Source organism: Gymnoscopelus microlampas (assembly GCF_963454915.1).
Source record: "Gymnoscopelus microlampas genome assembly, chromosome: 6".
NCBI lineage: Eukaryota > Metazoa > Chordata > Actinopteri > Myctophiformes > Myctophidae > Gymnoscopelus > Gymnoscopelus microlampas.
This window is the reverse complement of record NC_139943.1, coordinates 40,424,743-40,445,204: the sequence shown is the minus strand read 5'-3', so window position 1 is coordinate 40,445,204 and position 20,462 is coordinate 40,424,743. Positions and strand designations below refer to the sequence as shown.

General features: G+C 42.5%; 1 protein-coding gene across 2 annotated transcripts in view; it reads right to left on the bottom strand.

The window, feature by feature from the left end:
* Positions 1-237: 237 nt before the first annotated feature.
* frmd5a (FERM domain containing 5a) overlaps positions 238-20,462 on the bottom strand; it is a 79,240-nt gene continuing 59,015 nt past the window's right edge. For both annotated transcript variants that reach the window (XM_084059058.1, XM_084059059.1), the window contains 9 exons: positions 19,272-19,395; positions 17,479-17,566; positions 16,981-17,069; positions 15,895-15,958; positions 15,651-15,742; positions 12,875-12,949; positions 10,965-11,033; positions 9,796-9,902; positions 238-4,933 (listed from right to left, as the gene is read on the bottom strand). In XM_084059058.1, coding sequence (XP_083915184.1) covers positions 4,356-4,933; positions 9,796-9,902; positions 10,965-11,033; positions 12,875-12,949; positions 15,651-15,742; positions 15,895-15,958; positions 16,981-17,069; positions 17,479-17,566; positions 19,272-19,395 — 1,286 coding nt within the window. In that variant the 3' untranslated portion in view covers positions 238-4,355. The remainder of the gene's footprint in view (positions 4,934-9,795; positions 9,903-10,964; positions 11,034-12,874; positions 12,950-15,650; positions 15,743-15,894; positions 15,959-16,980; positions 17,070-17,478; positions 17,567-19,271; positions 19,396-20,462) is intronic.

Sequence of the window (20,462 nt, the reverse complement as noted above, 5' to 3'; positions counted from 1 at the left end):
TTATTAAAGGTGCTGAACAACTAAAGCAATTATTAAAATGATCTGAATATTATCCTAGCTATCAAATGCTTATTAAAGAAAATAAATCATGCAATGACAAGTATTTAACACTAGATGACAGTATTGCAGTATGTGATTATACTGCACAAAATGCTGATGAACAACAGACCACAGGGAAGCCATGTCCAATTTTTATTCAATGTTTATTTCAAGTTTGAATAGTTTTTAATGGCACCAGTTACAAGGGACTATCGGAGAGAAACAATATTTTATACTGACTTGTACAGGAGGTTTTCTACAGAACAAACGTGGGTTTGGAATGGGTCGGACTGGATTTGGCACATGGATTTTTATATATACTTATATATATATATATTACGTAAATAAACAGCAACTTCCAAGCCCAAGGTAGAAAGATGCAGAGTACATAAGAAACCTGCAGACACTGATATGCATATACCATGTATTAACACGTATATGCATGGCTGTGGGAAGGTCTGTCTGTTTACTGGGGAACTGGCAAAGGGGCAGAAGCATTTCATAGTGTTGGTCTTTTGATGACTGATTTAATCAACCCTTCAAGTTAACTAGCACCTCTGACCTCTACATATGCTGTATATGAATTACTCTCACACCACTCCTGATGTATTCAAATCTCATCTTGTATCCAGTCTACCATTTTATCGGGTTGTCCAGTTCCTTTCCATTACATAAGTATCATAAAACGTCCTTGGGTGAAAAAAAATGATGGTGTTACAGAGATGCAGTCTTTTGGATTCCTGTCCTGATTTAATGTAAATGTTTAAATGTGGTATATTGGGATTTGAGGTTGGATTTTTGTATATAAATTGTTGTTCTGATGATTACTGAAATGCATCTCAATCACAACAACAGACAGTTGCCAGTGCCATGCTTTGCCTTCCTATGGACCATATTCTAATTTGTTGCCATCTTCTGGCCACTGACCTGCTGTTTCTGATTTGTAAACAATGGCTGGCATTCACACCCTCTCAGCAAAAGCCCACACAGCTAGCTATAGCTATAGCCAAATCCCATAAGACAAAAAAATAACCAATGTAAACATGACATCAACACCTGCAATGTAAGTATAAAGACAGATTTGCACAAGCAACATACCTGTACAGACAAATTAAGACAAGTGCTATATTATAGCCAGAGGTTTTCTGCTGTCCGATATACAATTGAAACAATTTCAGAAACCAGGTAACATTGACACATCTTCACTGGAGGTCAAAGCTGTACAGCAAACAGTGTTTCCCTTGTAGCCTGTGAAATTAAAGGGTGAAGTAGTCCAAAGGATAGTTGGTGAGGAAGCTTTGTCTTTCTTTCTCCATTCCTTTATCTTTGCCTCTTTAGCAAGTTGCAGAATTAGGATCCAGGCATGGGGAACAATCTATCAGTTCTATTGAAGCAGAAAGCAAACATCCAAACAAGTACAAATACATGGATTATAGAAAATGTTAGTACTGGATGTAAATGTAACTTTCTTCACATTATCATTGTAGATAGCATGCCAAACAAATTTGGTAAGTTGTTGGTTTTGTTGAATTAAAAAAAGAAAAATCATGAAACATTGTCCAGAGCTTCATATACAAAGTTGTACTCATTTCTATTTGCTCTTACGGTTTCACTGATTATTGCTCATTGAATAACGCTGCCTTATTTGTTGCATGTTCAGATAGACGACTGCAGCTACATAATGCTGATAGATGTACAGTATGAAAAACACTCTAGACCGACCTTTGAAGATGGCCTGCTGACAACTGCCTGGCTGGACTTGGTGACCTTTCTATTACTGTATATATGCCAGTAGAGAGGTAATAAATATGAAGTAAAAAATAAAATACATCTTCCAAATGAGAGCCTTTTTGTCAACGCTTCTCACTTAGGTCAGGGGGAATGGCATTTCGCTGTTCATCTGCTGATTAGAAAAAATAAAAACAATCCATACTTGGCATTTAACATTCTTAGTTTCCCATGCCATGCCTAGTTTCAACGATGTGGTTTTCCCTTGACCATTGTGCCATAAGTATGATTACCGCTCCCTCCAACATAGATAACCAAGACTAGTAAAGGAGGAGAAGCTGTGGGAGTGGACCCAGCCACAACACCAACGTGCATACTGTTCTGTGGTCAAAGCCAGGACTGACATGCTCTGGTTACATGGTAGTAAGGTAGCTCCGCTGGTGTCCAGTGGGGCAGCTGTATTTGTGGGGTGGGGGGAGGGGGAGTTTTAGGTGTTAAATAGCAGGCCAAATCAGGCAACCCTGTAAGGCCCTATAGAGTGACATGTCACCAAGTGCTCCTGGTATCCCTGCCAGGACATTCCAGAACTGATCACCCTGATATCATAGAACTCATTTTCTTCTTTTCTTTTCACTTTATACATTTCTCTTTGAATACATTTCACCCTTTCGCTCTATTTCACTCTTACTTTTGCAGAAAAAGAAGAGATACTCTTCTGTCTCAACTTACATTAACATCATCTCGATTTCCCCACATGCAGACACTCACTTGCACCTGCACTCAGTACAGGAGGTATAGTCGCACAGTACAAAAACACATTTCACCCAGAATCCAGCAGCCATGACACAATTATTGCTCCCTTGAGCCAAGAGGCATAGAAATCTTTACAGAGACCTTTCAATCTAAAGAAAAAGAAGAAGAAGAATGTGATATGGTCAAGTTTTGAATAGTGAAAATGCTAAAATGGAGTATTTTGTATTTGTCGTTACAGTAACTGAATCTCCAGACAAGTATTTTGAAGCTGTCATGATGTCTATAAAGTGTCCATGCAGTAACAGCTGCTTTGTTGCTGGTGGACTGAGAGGTGTGGTGGTCAGTGTATGTGGATCTGGATAAAAGCCTTGTTTTGTTTTGTTTTCTGCTTGTTCTTTCCTTTTTTCTTTTCTTTTTTTCAGCCTGCCCGCACCACCCCCTTCCATAATTCCATAAATGCTTTTGACCTCACTTGAAACACGGTGCTAAAAAAGGTATAATTTAATCTTCAATAACAAAATAACATTTCAGTTCTGTTAAAATATACATGGAAAACCTGTCAATATATATTAGGAAACAAACTAATTTGTACAAAAAGTACCTCATTACTCTTAATCTGATAATAATTGTAGTATGATACATAAAACTAGGAGCAAATTTGATGTGACACAAAAAATAAATCATGAATTCTTCATACAAAGAAATAATCCAGTTTCATTAAATTCAAACTTAATTAAAAAAGTAAATGAAATTTAGTTTGATTTAATAACAGAATAACTGAACAAATGAACACATTCAAAACCACCAAAGTATTAAATCCATATGAGCATTGCACATCTACTGTGGTCTAGACTATTATCTATTGGTGCCAGTGGATTTTGATCATGGATGATCATGAGAACTTCTCTAACCATATCTGACACTATTTGGGTCACATAACGCGACCATTGCTGATTTATTTAACTGTATCCTTTAGAAAACTTTAGAAAAGCTAATTTTCAACTTCACAGCTTCTACATTGTATACCCTTGTATTTATACTAAATCATAGTTGACATAATTGAAAAACAATCCACAAAATCCAAAATTGTCTTCAGTCGTCAACATTTTCTTCAAAAAGGCATTTGGTAATTCTGTGCTCACTGACAGGAATCTACCCTAAACTTTTGCGTTGCCGAAACGATCGTTCTGGGTTTTACGATGTTCAAATCTGCTTTAGTTGACTTCCTAGTTAAATTCTGATCGGGAGAGAGTTCACCTCAACAGATAGACTGCCTATGTTCACATCTTCACATACCATTTACAACTTCATCATGCCCAACGTACCAGACTTCCTTCTTCATTTTAATGAACAACTTTCCTGATAGCCATTCATCACATTCCTTTGTTATGCAAATACATGTTCAAAAAATAAATAAATAACAAATGAAGGCAACGTTCATTCGTTGCAAGAAAACAACCCGTTCCTCAAAAGGAACTGCTTAAAATACTCCAGTTCTTTGATTTCAGTTTTATATTTTTTCATTTCTCTTATTTGAAAAAATAAAATACCTGAAATGACCTGAAAATAAAAAATAAAAATGTCTTCTGGCTTTGTAGAAAACAAATCAACAAAAAACGAAAAGGGGGTTGTAGGGGAGGGGGTCTGGGAGTTTAACTCAAAAAAGACAGGGAGGAAAAAAGCAGAGCTCCTGGACCATTGTTGTTACCAGGAGTGGTCCGAGGTGTCAGGCTGATGAGAGAAGCAGGGTTCATGGTTGGGACGCAGCTGCCCTCCATCACTCCGGAGTCCTAATCGTCTTGTCGAGAACCCCCCCGAATGGGGTTGTACGACTCTCACTCTTTAATGAGCAAACTGCCTGCCCAGCGGAGCTTGCAGGCAAACCACCGCCTGAGGGGACAAAAGTATTCGAAATGGAACTGCTCAAACTCGGGGGTCTGGCGGATGTCACGTAAAAATGCAACGTCAATGTCTGATTCGGTGAGGACGATGAGGAGGAGGAGCAAGACAAAGAGGAGTCCAATGGTGACGAGAAGCAGGCGGAGGACACTTAAGACAAACTTATTCACCTGTTCCACCTCACTGAGGGCCGATTCACCCCCCGTGGCGCTACACGTCGCTTTGCCGTCCATGTCGCCCGTGTTGGACGAGGGAGTGCCGGCCTCCGATTCCTTCTCCTCCTCGATGCTGCAAGGTGTGCCGTTGATCTGGCGCGACACAGCCAGCTCCATGCTGTGCTCGGCGACGGGCGTAGGCAGGACGCTGTCGGAGGGGCTGTAGTTCTCGTCGGAGATGACCGCCTCGCCGCTATCTTGTCTTGCCATCTGGCTCCGCGAGCGTGGCATAAAGCAATCTCCATGAGACACGGAGCGCACCGGTGTTGAGTGGGCGCTATCACGCAGCGATTCCAGTCCTTGGTGGCGACCCCGGGATGGAGAGAGGTAAGAGGTGGGTGGGAGGAGAGAGGGAGGAGAGAATAATTACATACAGTATAGTACAGTGGTGGAAACAGTCCTACAGGTGCTTTGAAATCTGTCTTTGAGATGGGTTAAGCTGGTATATATAATGCTAGTCGTATATTGTTTATAAGCTCTTTATACACTAAGAATCTCTTAGTCTGGTGTTATACTTTATACTGTACTAGGTTGCTTACATTGATTGATTAGCGTTTTAAACTCCACTTGACCTGTATTTGGGTAAAGTGATGATAATATAAGGACACATTCAAGTATCTGACAATGTATAGTCACCATACTGACTTTGATGAGGCAGTATTGTGTTGTTCTAAAAACATGTTTTTTGTTTTCATTTCCTGACAAGAATATAAAAAGTATATTTTGGACATAGCTGGTTTCTACCCGACAGCAGTGATATATTGATACATAATTATCTGTCAAAAGGATAAAACAAAAAAGCTTGATTTTATTTTCATTGTGGTCCTTTGAGTGTAAATGTGTGAGTAAATTGAGTGCCATATGTTTGGTGACGGGGGTAGCAGAGACATAGGCTACAGAAAAACAAAATCGATGAATGGTAGAGAGGCCACCTGGAAATTGGAAGGTCCTGATTAGCCCACTGGGCCGGCCTAGTCTATGTGTCCCGCCTAGTCTATGTGTCAAAATGTCCCTGAGCAAGACATATAACCCCTAACTGCTCCCCCGGGACTGTATAATTGTGTCCACTGCTCCTAAAAGTTAAGATGGGTAATCCTAAAATAATGTGTACAAATGTACAGTGACAAATACCCAAATACAACAAAAAAGGGGACTAAAGTATTATTTGTATTTGTGTGTCATTTGGTAAAGCAGCTACTGGTGTGGTTATTATAAATGTAATAAATTAGTAAATTTGCTGGTCTGGTATTTACGGGTTCACAGCAGGAGGCCTGTATAGATGCATTACACCGTCTGTTGGTGTGGTGTGTTTATAGTAGAAATGTACAGTAGGTACTATATCTCCTGCTATACATCCAGAAGAGCTCTGTTACTGGCAGCAGACATACAGACTCCGGCTTGAAAGCAGAAATGTGATCATGTTTTCCCCAAGGAAAGACAGGCGACAGGCAGATGTTGTCAATGTGCAGAATGCTAATGAGCTAATGTGGTGCTACGGTCATCTCTAATGGCATAGATCACAGTGACACCAACTCTTTTGGAAGAATGGCCTTCAAGCTTCCCATTCAAACCAGCTTCAACGGTAGTGCTACAGTATTTGGGGAAGTTCACTTCTCACAGGATACTGCATGTACTGTAAGGTCACACTGCTTGAAAACCCCCTGGAACACCAAGCCAACTTTGCCCAAAAAGCCATCCTTGAGCATCTGTGGCTGACAATGGGCCGCAGTTTTTGCGGTGTTCCATCACAACTTTTAATGGAATCGAGGTGACGCAAAGCGATCTGCGTTAGTTCTTGCAAAGGGATTTTATCAGTCGCCGCTACAGTAGTTGCCATTAGTTCTTGAAAGTCAGACTGGTGTGTCAGGGTCTTTAGGTGCGTGTTAGATGAGCACTTGTCAGTCAGAACTCAGGATAGCCACAAATGTAGCACCACAAACTTCCAAGAGTGCAATAGACATGAATCAGCAGATCTATTCCTAATTTAATCTCTGTGCATGGTGTACTGTCCAATGACTTTAGAAATGTAAAAATAGAGGTTAAAAATAGAGAAGGGGGGTCATAATGAATTGCACCACATCAAAAATCTGAACTTAAAGTTACCAACAACTCCACATTGTCTTATTTTATTTTGGTATTGACATGCTCCTTGTGGGGTTAACAGTATTACAGTATGTGAGAGCCACAGTACAGTACGGACGTCACTGTAGGTGAATCGTCCTTTAGCTTTTGCTGACTGTATCACATTCCTGAAATATTACACCTTCAATCCAAAGGAGGGGGATTAACATTTCGTTTTTGATGAGGAGCCAAATCGTAACACTTGACTCTTTAAAAACCCAGGGAAAGTAAGGTGGGGGATATTAGAGTGAACAATCTAAGCCAGTGCTGACCCAAATATTCTGTCAAATCAGATTCAAGACGAGGGTACATGTTTCAGTGTGTCTGTAGCCATGTATGATCAGTGTTTATCTCCGTAAATTCTTCCTATGCTATGCTGAGCAGAACGGACAAGTTTCATTTTATATTAAGCATGCTCTATGAAGCCTTGGTTGAGTTAAAATTACAGACTCCAAAGTCCAAAATGTATGACATTTAACTATTTAACAAGAAGGCCATACACCTTGTATGTCTATAAATATGAAATCGAACGTCACTGATGTGACCTCTCCATTTTCAGAGCCAGATATAGCAGCTATAGAAATGCACCCCCAGTCTGAGTCAACAAGATACAGTGTTGACGTCGCAACAAAAGAGCCAGCACAAAAACTCCCCACCATTACCGCAGAATGAAGCATGCAGTTTACAGTAAAAGGTCGTATGGGGGATGGCGATCAATATAAAATAATCAGAATGAGTGACACTGCCATGTAAAACAAAACACCCCTGACCCGGGCCTGGTGATTTAGTTTACCTGATGGTGTGCTGGGCTTAACGCATGGCACGGGAGTGCCAGGTGCAGGAGTGCATGGCGCAGGGGAGACGCTGGACAAAGAGTCCTCGGCCCCCGTCAGGGCAGGGTAGAGGGGCAGGACGCCCAGGGCCTTGCCCAGCATGCGGGGCCCCAGGCTGAGGACGCGGACCTTCACATCCCGGTAGCAGTGGTTGATCATGCGTAGGTGCACGTTCACCCGGGTGGTGATGCGGATCAGACACTTGACCATGGCTGCGGTTGGTCTCGGCTGCTTCTCCGCCCTCTAAAGCATGCACGTGTTTATTCCGTCCTTATGGTCCCTGTCCCGGAGCCCCAGCCGTGGTCTGGCTCTGTGTGCGCTTTAGGCCGACTGGGAGTCTGGCTCAGTTACGGGTTTGCGAGGAGGCAAGTGAGAGGTCAAAACACCACTTTCTGCCAGCAGCGCTGGTACGGCCAGCATTGGCCCGGCTCGATGGAGCCCCACCCTGGTCAGTGACATACATGGAGAGGAAGACCTAAGACTTTGGAAGGCTATTTTCAGATGGAGTATTAATACCCTTGTAAGACACCAAGTCAGCACACACTGGGTGTGGGCACTTCGCATACCTCTCCTGAACATACAGTAGCTGAACCCTTCTCCTCAAACTCACTCACACCACAGAGTGCATACTTCTGTTCGGCTAGGTGGTTGAACAGTTAAATACTGATGGAAGCCAGGGGCTCAGCTGTGGACAAGGACAGGTAGCAGCGGGCCAGCAGGGATAACGCTACAGTTCACCCAGAACCCTGCGGGTATATGTCAGCCTGCAAGGTTAGCCTCACAAAAACAGAGGTAGCCAGGCCACCTGTTCTGAGTGCTGAACCCAATGCCGGAAGCCAGCAGGTGGGCTTACCGACTGCCTTCATCTGTCCCCGTATTGTCATTTGTCTCCTCCGCCCCTCCACATATACACAAATGCACTAAACACACACACACACACACACACACACACACACACACACACACACACACACACACACACAGAGTTCTGGGCCCTGGCTGGAGCTGAAATAGAGCAGGCTGACTGACGCACACACCTGCAACATGTCCCTCCAGCGCAGCAAGCTTGATTTGGGCCAAATGGCTCTCGTTACAGTGTGTGTGTGTGTGTGTGTGTGTGTGTGTGTGTGTGTGTGTGTGTGTGTGTGTGTGTGTGTGTGTGTGTGTGTGTGTGTGTGTGTGTGTGTGTGTGTGTGTGTGTGTGTGTGTGTGGACGTGCGTGAGTTATTTGAAGAAGGGGAAAATAATTCTCCCACATAGGACTAGTGATTCCCTAAATCACTTGAAACTCTAAATTTCACAGCAGATGAAGTTAATACTGTAGATAAACAGCAATACTGACACCCAGCAGGCATTGTTTTTGTTTGGTTAATATCTTTTTGAAGTTTACCCTTTAAAATCCTGTTTGCATATCTCAAAAGCATTAATATAGTTACAACTAAAATCTGAAAGTTTTCAGATATGCACTCACTGAATCCAGGTTTGACGCAGGGCACGCAACTCGGCGAACACCAACCAGAGCCTCACTGCTCACTGCATTGACTAAAGCATTTGCATGCTTTAATCAATGTGATAGTATGCAGGTACATTGAGATATACAAAACAAGTGCTCCTCCATTCCTGATACCGTGTCAATGAGGAAGTGAATGAATGAGAAAATTATGTTTTGTCACGGTGCGTTTGGTGTTCTGTCCGGATGTTCTCTGTGGATGCTCGTTGGATTACCCAAATTCTGGGGGATCCAATGTACCGTATAAATATTCATAGATATTGGAATACTAAATGAGGGCAAAGATAGCTATAGGACTGCTGAATAAGAAAAACACCCTCTGGTGCAGTATTGCCTTGTACTGTATGCTGCTCTGGACTTAAACCTTATTTTATATACTGCTTTTGTCATGCTTTTATTGTGTGTACTGTTTTTGTCATACTTTTATTTTGTCTTATGGAGCATCCCCCTACCCTAAGTTTTTCACAGTGCATGTAATTGCTCTTGAATGCTCTTGAATCTTGATAGAGCAAAGATAAAGGTAAATGTAAATCTCCTTCAGGGATGTATTTGGGGGGAGACAAATACTTTGCGGGTACATTTATTTAACAGGGATGATTTTTCTGAGGATTTGACGGGGTCATGCGGACCAAGGGCAGTAAAGTGACAGACTGCTGACAGAGTTGTGGTGGGCTGGGGGCTAACTTTCAGGCCTTACCCTCCATGATGGATATGTGGACGGCTCTCCGGCGGGTTCGCGGTACACTGCTGAGGCGTGGACCATGGGTAATGGACGGACAACTTCTGCTGGGTACAAGACCAGCCCTGTGGAGACACACAAACCCACACATAGTCAACAAAGAGAATATCAAAAATATATCAAAACCGATATTTAGAACCAATAACTGATTTTATAGCCGAATAATCGAGAAGCAAGTTTAACAATATATATACCATATTGTTTTCTTATATATCAACACATTGACACAAAACTATTCTAATAGATGTTTTATAATCGACTAAATTGATTAGTTTGATTAACCACTTAAGCCCTGCACTACACTTTGATGTACAATGGTGTAGGAGCCAAATGGGGATTATATTTGTATTGTGCACTGGATTGGATTATTGATAGGCTTGATAGATGTAGGCACCTCATTGGCACCTTGATGGTGGGAGTGTCTCTGTGGGTGGCCTCCAGCCGCTACAAGTAATGGTCCTCACCTGCTCACCTTATGGCTGGTTTGACCGTGAGGGTAGGGCGAGCTGGGAGAGATTTACTTTGTTGACCGCATTTCGTATTTTTGATCACTGTTTAACTTATTTCTTTACACATATTTATTGGAAACTTGTATTGTAATATTTGGTGACACTGAAGTAAAACATTTTAAACTTTAAGCTTTTGTTTGGACAGGATTCTTTTCAGTTTGCACGCCACACAGCTTTCCATCTCTCAGGCTTAGCCTGCTGGCTGATCAATTCATTGGGGATTTCTATCAGCCACAACAAAAGGTGTTGTACAACAAATAGTGAAAATCTTTACATCATTTTCACAATTTAAAAAATATTTGTTCATCAATCGTAATTGAGGGAAAGGTCATATCGCCAAGCCCTAACAAAGAGTAATATCAAAACAGTGAGAATCAGTATCAATGAAGATGATGAGTCATACTTCTGTACAAGTCATAAAAGGCATCATTTTATGACTTAAAAATAAAAGGCACAATTATTTGAGTTTTAATAATAATCTGGGTTCAGTTTTCCCTACAAAGTAATATCATATTCACAGTCAAATAGATCCATAATTGTCAATTTAGGTCATTTTTTACAATCTGAGTTAAATTAATATGTTATTATTACTGTCTATCATTCTGATTCCAACTGTACCTGTGTATTTCTGGAGGTTCTCGTTTGATTTTAGCACTCTGTTCCATCACCTCTTTCGCCACTCGTCCACTGTTATAAAACCACAAAGAGACACCTGGGATCAGTTAAACACACTCGCATGCACGCACACACGCACATGCACACAAAGTTTGACCGTAAACAGCAAATCAGCAAACCTTTTACAACCTTTCACTTACTTTCTATCCAATCTCGATGTGCCGGCAGTGTGACAAAGATATGTGGCTACGCTATGCTAATGTAAATAGTAATATTGTTTACACAGATGCTGAGTTAGATGTATACCATCCTAGTACTTACTTTGTAGCATTTATGGTACTTGTTTTCTTAGCACTCTACTACTCACCCTTTTGTTGGTTTATGTCAGTCTACTCACATCTTGCACTTTTTAAGTTGGATTTGTAACTCTGGATATGCATGGCTATATTGTACATTTGTAAATAGTACATCGAAGTGTAGTCCTACTTTCAAACTTTGTGACCTAACTTAACTTATGAATCGACTGAGATATATCTGCAGTATACAGGGGCACCCTCCCGTGGCAGACCGGTAGATTAAGGAATGGGATAGCTCAATGTGACTTTTAAAACATTGCTTACTCTGTGATCCCTCATACACAGGTGCATTTAACTTTGAGTGTCAAAATGGACCCAAATGGACCCGTAAGGGAACACAGCAAAGTCCTGAGTGTTAAATAAATGTATTATTACATTTAATTAATGAACACTGAGGAGAATATGGTGTAATTCTTTCACTCTCAAAGTGAAATGAACACTGAGGATGTCACTGAGTGTACTGTATGTCCTAGTGCAAGGCACAGAGGGCCAGGAGGCCTTGTCCTCTGGGACCACCTGTCCCCCTATAGCAGGGGGGGGGGGGGGGGGGGGGCTCTCCCCAGTGTCCTGCAACCTCCACCTCATAATTCAAGCCATTGTTATTTCACTGTACCCTGCTGTTCTGTACTGTACTGTGCTGTAACTGCAGGGGTTCCCAAACTTTTTATCACAAGACCCAAAAGAGAAATATGATGTCTCAGCAGAATCCAAACGAGTGAAAACAGCCGATCTACAAGTTTATTTTTATTTTTATGGAATTTCTTAATTTCTTATTTCTTAATAAAATTATTTTGGAAAATGTTTGAATTTGTTTTTAATCTATGAAAAATTGCGAATCTTTGGGGAAATCTTTGATGGGTGACGACCACAAAGAGTGTAGTGACATCTGGAGAGACAGAGGACGACCGGAGTGGCGGCAACCCGGGGTGGAGAGGGTTGGCAGCCCAAACCACCTCTTCCGTGAGGAAGAACAAAAAGCTACAGGCTGCAATGAAACCTGCGGGGAGGGTTTAATCTATCAAGGCAGAGTGAGATGTTTGTGCCCAGCAGCAACGACGACGCAACGCACAGAAAAGGCCTCCAGGCCTGGAGGCAACCCACAGTGCCTAGAGCCTCCTAGTGTCGCCAACAGCTGCAACATCTCAACTAACCTGGCCTGGCATCGGCCGGACATGTGTGAGTGGATCCATGTTGTCGGTCTGGCTACCACCAGGCTAACCCTAACCCCCAATTAGCACTGTCTCTAACTATCCCAGAGAGACAGTGGGGGCAGTAGCATGCCACTTGGACACAGGCCGGGGTCTGATCAGCCTTGGTCTGGTCGCCTGGAGGGTGTCTGTTGCAAGACCCGAAACACCCAGTGACTCCAGGTAACAACACTGATGATATGTCCAAGTTTGTGCACCAGTTGGTGCTTTATTAACTTGGAAATCTTTTGAAATTAAAAACTAAATGTAGGAAACAAAAAAATGGGTACGCAACCCATAAATGGGTCCTGACCCACTGTTTGGTCCCCGGTAGGTAGTACTGTACTGTACTGTACTGTACGCCACTTACCTGTAGCGGAAGCGACTGCCCTTGAAGAACAGGTTACTGCTAGACACAGTGCGGACCTGGCTCGACTTCTCCAGCCTGCACAGTGGGCAAAACAGAAGAGAAGGAGAGACACCACGAGTTCAAGTGTGGAACGCTGCAATCTTGAGTGTTAATTCAACTCAGAGTGTACAAATGTAACCAAATGGACCTGTGATCTCTACAAATGGATAAATGAATTAACACTGAGGATTTTACTGTGTGTGTAACGATACGCACACTCCCAATGCAATGTTTTGTAACACAGTAAAATCCTGAGTGGTTGTTGAACTCTATTAGTTTCACTGTGCATGATATGTAATCCAAGAGCCCCTGCACAACATCTGAAATCAGAATCAAATACCGAGTGGTTATTTAATTATGCATGTCCTCTCCACTATAGATATCCCATCCTCTGAAGGCTGCATACATACACTATTCAATATGTTTGTATTGTCATGGTAAGTGAGACATTAATGATTAATGATTCAGCGTTGGCTTTTCAAGTCATTTTGTTCCCTCAGGAGGAGTGCAGCGCAGTACTGTAGGTCTTCATCGTTATGTCTGTTTGCATCAGTCCCACCAGAGTCTCCATTAAGGCAGCCAGGCGGATGCTATCCGCTGCTCACTGCAGATTCATTTAGTGAGCTGGTCCTCAAAGTTGGGTCCGGGGACCCCTAGGGGTCCTTGAAGGGGTTCCAGGGGGTCCCCAGCTAAATTACTTAATATAGCATCACAATCGGCTTAACCACTTGAACTCTATTTAACTGCTTAACACGGCAGCCATGTTAATTTTTAGACCTGTAGGCTCTACTGTATTTAGTAACCTGCTGGAAGGGAAACTGTTGCTTAAAAGCTGGAGAGAATGTTACAATTACAGTGTGCTTAACCTCCTATTTACCTGCTACCCCTGTAAGAGAAAATAATGATGTATACTTAAAGCTGCACTACTGTATGTAACTTTCCTCTCCTACCCCGGATTTAAACCCAGTTTCCTGTGCAAGTCCTGACAAAATTCAAGTCAGATGCTGTGTCTAGGTGAGACATGACCTTTGACACCATCTAAATGTCTCAATAGAAGAGCAGGGAGACTAAATACAACCAGCCCAATTGTATAAACAGTATTAACATACTCTACCAAAGAGATTGGATTTTATTCATAAAGCTTTGCAAGGGATGTATCTTACCACTGTACCACCGTGGTTTGTACTCAATTAGTTAATGTGTGCTTTTCACTAAAATATCAGAGCCAGGCACAAATGTAGAAAAAAAAACATTTTTTGAACCAAGAAACTTCTCGGTCTCGGTCCTGCAGTCATGTATCTTACCACTGTACCAAGATACTGACCATGATAATTACTGACCATGATACTGACCATGATACTGACATGATACAGACCATGCTACTGACATGATACTGATACTGACATGATATTGATATTGATATGATTTAACACTTTTCTCAACAATATGAGCCGTTATTACATTATGAACGGCTATGTAAGGTTTTAATGTAACACATTATTACATCATTACATTACAAACAAAAATGATGTTAGGCGCTCATGATTTTATTACATTATGATCTTATTGCATTATGAGATTTTATTACATTTAGGTTATTACATTATGAGCTGCTACAGGGTCCCACTTGCAATATCCTCACGGCCCACCAGTCGGCCCCGGCCCACAGGTTGGGAATCACTGTTTGAGATTGTATGACGCTAGTCTCGTGTTTCCAGATGATCGGAGATCTCCGACTACCTACTGTATACATCTGGTGGTGTGTAAACTCAATGTAGTTGCTAAAACCACCAGAACCAATGCAAAGCCTTTACGGTTCATTGAATTCAGATATCACCAGATCGATAGGCGGAGATCTCCAATCGCCTGGCTGCGTGACACTAGTATGATGCTGACTCACTGAAAGTGTCAGGCTCTGCCCTTTGTCTGATCTCTTTCTCTCTCTCTCTCACTCCATCAATTCCCTCTCTCCCATTCTGCCCTCTCCAGCTACACCAGAGCGCTCTGAAATGCTGTCCCTTGGCCTCTGTGTTAAGATGATGCTGGGCATCTTATTTATCGCCTTGGCTGCTGAGGTGGACTGGGCATCTTATTTATCGCCTTGCTGAGGTGGATAAAGAGTGGGGAGCAAGGGGGGCATTAACCTACGCTATCTGTCATGGGGGAAGGCAGCGTTGGAGTGTTCTCGGTCTCACTCTTAGCGCACGCTCCCTTCGCTAAAGGTTAGCGGTGACACGCGCCACGTCTTCCCTGCTGACAAACAGCCTGGGCCTCAGCCTCGAGGTCACCTTGGCAGGTACATTAGCCGCTGGATGGCTCTCGCATGACAGTTACAGTGAGTCAGGTGATTGACCGATGCTCTGTTTCCAGGCGTCACCGCACAGTGACAAATGATTTGTGTGTGTTTTCAATTAGTGTTCTCCCTGCAGCGTGCGGCAGGCAGCACGGCACTTTCAGCCGGTACTATGGGCGGCACTTCACGCATTTCAATACTACAGTATGTTGCTGCACTGCCCCGCCTCTAGTATCGCCATTCTGGGCATGTCATAATAGTCAAACATTTTGCGGACATAGCAGATCTACAAGCTTGCATGCTGTTACACTTTATGAGCTTATGGATGGACTATTTTCAGCAAAGAGATTTGGTATAGACAAAAACAAGGTAGAGACCAAGTATAAACCCCGGTCAAAAAATGTGTACTGTGGAAGGAGGTGTGCACTGACTGGGCGGACTCACTTGTAGAAGGCCTGGTTCTCCACTCCGCACTTCCACAAGTGCTTGCAGGCCTCCGGCGTGGGTGCGAAGTACGTCAGTATGATCTTTTGATCCTGCACGTTGAAAATGAGAGAGGACGTGCAGGACAATATAACAACACAGAGGGAGCAACCGACAACATGGATTTTTCTATCCCACACTGTTCCCACAACGTTCCCACACTGTTCCCACAATGTCCACATGTACCGTTCTGGTTCTCTCTCACCTCCTTCTGATTTGCATATACGTGGAACGTCTTGGCCTCGAACTTCAGTTTGGCCACCTCATTCCTGTTCAGGAGGAGAGTGAAGAAACACACACACACACACACACACACACACACACACACACACACACAGAAAGCCACAGGGTGTTTAAATATTCATGAAAACCGCTGGGAGATCACATAAACCACAATGGAACTCAATGTTTGGCTGACAAAACACAGCTGATAATACAGCGTGCACACAGCGTGAGCGTGTGGTACAAAACAGTCTCATAAATACTGTAAACGTTGTCTGTGTTTATCTGGACAGAATAATTCAATTGTGTATGTAATGTTGTACAATGTCACTGTGACTGTATCTACAGAGAGATACATTTTGCCATGCAAATTTATATTCTCTGACAAGGTACGTTAAATTTATATCGGTTCACTATCAAGGCATATGTACCGGCTATGTTAACCGTGACAGCCTCATCAGCAACAGTATGCATTCTTAACCACTTAACCCCTCTTTTCTAAGTAAAACCAATCTGGAAACCCATTCCGTAAAAAAAAGTTTTTTTTTCTGCTTTATTTTTGCCTCTTGGGGCACCGCCTCCTTTTTTGTGTAGAAACAGGAACTCTGTTTAGCTCCTCCCCTTTCTTAGTCCACTTCCTTTCAGGTGCTTCTATGTTTATTCCTACTAACATCAACACTACATGTTTAAGGCAGTGGTGCTGACAGATTCGGCTGTTTGCATAATATGTCTTGAGAGATTGAAACAGACCTGAGTTGCAACTATACTTTTTCCCCTTCTACACCAGATTCCTTCGCCAACAATAGCATATCTACAAGCTCAACCACAACGTGTCACGTTGTGATGCGTTGTGAGCTTGAAGATCGTCTATTTTGGGCAAACCCCCAATAAAATAATATAAAAGCACTACTCATGGTCAACTTACTACTCATGGTCAACTCAAAAGTTCAAAGCCGATAATGCATTGCGGCCCGGGTTATGAATGGTTATGGTTATGGTTATGGTTATTTCAAACCATAATCAGTACAGTTGACAACAATCAGAACGCTTAAAGTCAAAAGCTGCTCACCATTTGAGGAAGTGAACCCTCTTGTTCCCCTGAAGCACCACGAAACCAAACGGCGTGAACGCAAGAAAAGCCGGGTTTCCAGAGACGTCCTGCGACAAAAGCACACATTTGTCTAATGGTTACCTTCTCAAAATATGGCATTCAGTTAGGTTTATATGAAGAGTACAATTCATTCTCATTACATTTTAGGAAAGTGGTTCTCAAAGTGGGGTCCGCCGGGGACCCCCAGGGTGGATCCAGGGGGTCCCCAGCTTGATAGTTAGGAACCAAATGGTCCCTTACAGTTCAGTAACTCTTATTTTTCTTTTTCCAGAAAAAACAACATTTGTATCCTCTCATACTTATGGGGGTACGTGGCCTAATGCATACCAAATTGAGAGTCCTTCATATTAAAATGTCTGAGAAGCACTGTTTTAAGAAACAACCTTTCATCAAAATCTCTGAGACTGAAAAAGGGCTTTAAAATATAAATCTAGCTACCCAGTAAGACATTCCTACCTTGCATGGATGGGGATCCACACCATATGTTTCCAGCATCTGTGCTTTCTGCAGGAAATTGAGCTCCGATGTTTCAGGTGTTTGTCCACTGGGAAAGAGGCAAAAATAACAACAACAACATGTGACACAGCTGTCGGAAAAACTAAATACGCAAACATCAATATTCAGAGCCAAAGACAACTGAAAAAAGTGGAGACTAAATAGATTTGTTGTGAGGAAGGTGACACATTCTTTTAGCGAAACCCTTGTCATTAGACAAAAAGAGTATCACCTCAGCATGTGATTCCACAAGGAAGACTGCCTGACAAGAAAGAATATCAATTAAATCAAACTCAATTGGCTTAGTTCAACCAGAAACCACATTCTCTAGTCAATATAGAGTAACACATGTATGACTTTGCCATTAGTTTAATCAGAAGACTTGATTCCAATGGAGATATGTAGGCATATTCTTGTGTTGTATTGACAGCGTAGGGCAGAAACCTTGTATCTCCATACCGGTATTTCAACTTTTTGTGTTTTTTCGTAAATGAATGCCCTACTTCCTCATACAACAGTGTCACACACAAAGTGAAAGTGGTTATATATATATATATATATATATATATATATATATATATGTAACATGTAACCAATGCTAAAGTATTAACAAGAGCTTGTGAGTAAATAATAACTACACTGGATCCATTGGAACACTTTTTTCCCATTTCCTGCAAACGATATACATGTACACTGGCCTCAGGTCTCTTGTATTCAATCATGACTGATTTGTATTCAGAGTGGTCTTTACTATTACTTTGGTGTATGTGTGTTCTGGATGTTCCACTAGGGGGCAGCTGAATCTCTCCATGCTGTCTATAGGCTCCACACAGTGCTCTATAGTGAAATTCCATTGTGTCTGCCTGTACTATATTGAACAGACCAAGGGGTACAGTAATTCATCATATCTCTAATCCCCTCTCTTCATATTTTGCCCGTCAACATCGACCTTTAAGCAACCTTTCTGCTGATAAGTGACTAATCCTCATATTTAACAAAGGCTTCCCATGAGCAACATTAGGGGTGGAGAAAAAAACAACAACACCAGATCAAACAGGGGAATCGTGAAATTGCTGTACTGAGACAAAATGGTTAAATTGCTATTGATATTGCCAATTGGGGCTTGCTTGCCCGACCTTGAGTGGGTGAGTTAGAGGCACCAGTGTGTTGGTCTGTGTCCCAATGTATGAGTCACCAAGAGGCCAAGAGAAATGCTTCCTCAGCTAACGTACTGCCAGAGAGAGTAGGATGCACGCATGTGTGCGTGTGCGTGTGCGTGTGCGTGTGTGCGTGCGTGCGTGCGTGCGTGCGTGCGTGCGTGCGTGCGTGCGTGCGTGCGTGTGTGTGTGTGTGTGTGTACGCATGCATGTGTGTACGCATGCGCACGTGGGGACTACCTGCTGTATTGATTAATTCCCTTTCATTCATTTCACAGTTCTTGCAAATAGAGGCAGGTGAAGAACCTCAGGCTAATAGCTAGGTTAATCCAAACCATTCTTTAATTTAATTATTCAAACACTCAGGTGGGATGAGGTGAGATAACTGTATTTTATTGAAGCCAGTCAAAAGTTGTTATGGGTAGGGTATTTGCTTCAGCAACATTTACAGTATGTGAGACTGCACAGTAAAACCCTCTGTGCTCATTTAAGTCTAAAAGCGTGTAAACGCTCTTTAACCCTCTCCGTGTTAAATTAGTGCGGGGGTCCTCACTGTGTGAGAGACTGATAGCGGGGGAGGAGCGTAGTGGTCCTTACATCAGCTCTGTCTTGTGTATGTCCGCAATCCTCCGCTCCAGCTTCTCCGAGTGTTTGGGGAAGAACTGGAATTTGGAGCTGTAGCCTTCCGGATGCTTCCCAGGGTCATAATCCCCGATCTCAGCTGGAGGACAAGAAGCAAAATGTTCAATCTGTTCACAGACGTTCACAGCAAACGTAGCAGCACTGCTGTCCCTTCACCATGTTAATTTAACTCTGAAAGTGTACAAATGTTACAAATGGATAAATTAGCATAGGATTTTACTGTGTTCTCAGACAGATTAGTCTCTAGTAAACACTATTCAGGGTATTGGTTCTGGAGTGGGGGTATGTAGGTACAGCATGCAACGCTGCTCTCACTCAGATGACCCTGACAGTGATTTCTCCTGGGTGAGCAGGCGCTGACCAGGCAGCCATCTTTAATTCAGCAGCCCCTCCCCAATAGAGAGGGAGAGAACCTGCTTTCTCACTAACACTGCACTTTCCTAGATGCTAGGTGTGTGTGTGTGTGTGTGTGTGTGTGTGTGTGTGTGTGTGTGTGTGTGTGTGTGTGTGTGTGTGTGTGTGTGTGTGTGTGTGTGTGTGTGTGTGTGTGTGTGTGTGTGTGTGTGTGTGTGAGAGAGAGAGTGTGCGTGTGTGTGTGCGTGTGTGCGTGCGTGCGTGCATGTGTGTGTACATGCATGCGAGAGAGAGATAGAGATTAGCAAGATGGAAACAAATCAAACCATAGAGCTGATATGGCACAAGATAACACTTCAAAGACTTTATAATTGAGCATGATATGTTGTTTATGAAAAAGGACCACGCCAGACAAGGCATGGCATTTAATAACCTCACCTCCTATATTGTTTCTAGTTTTAGCATGGCACACACTGGCACACATCATACTTTCTTACATTCTTTACATTGTGCATAATTTATATGCGGTATATTAATATATGTAGTGTGTAGTTCTGTACAGAATAATCATGAGTATTCTGTAAGGGCTACATATATTAATATACCGTATATCCATTCATTTCTATTTTGCCATTAGAAAAAAAACTAAACAAAAGGACTTGAAAGGGGTGTTTATCAGGACAGTGCGCTTGAGCCTGATTTATACTTAAAATCAGGCTTACAAGCTCACAAAGGGTGGCACTGTGACACATTGTGAGCTTGTAGATCTGCCATTTTCATGCGCGACATCCT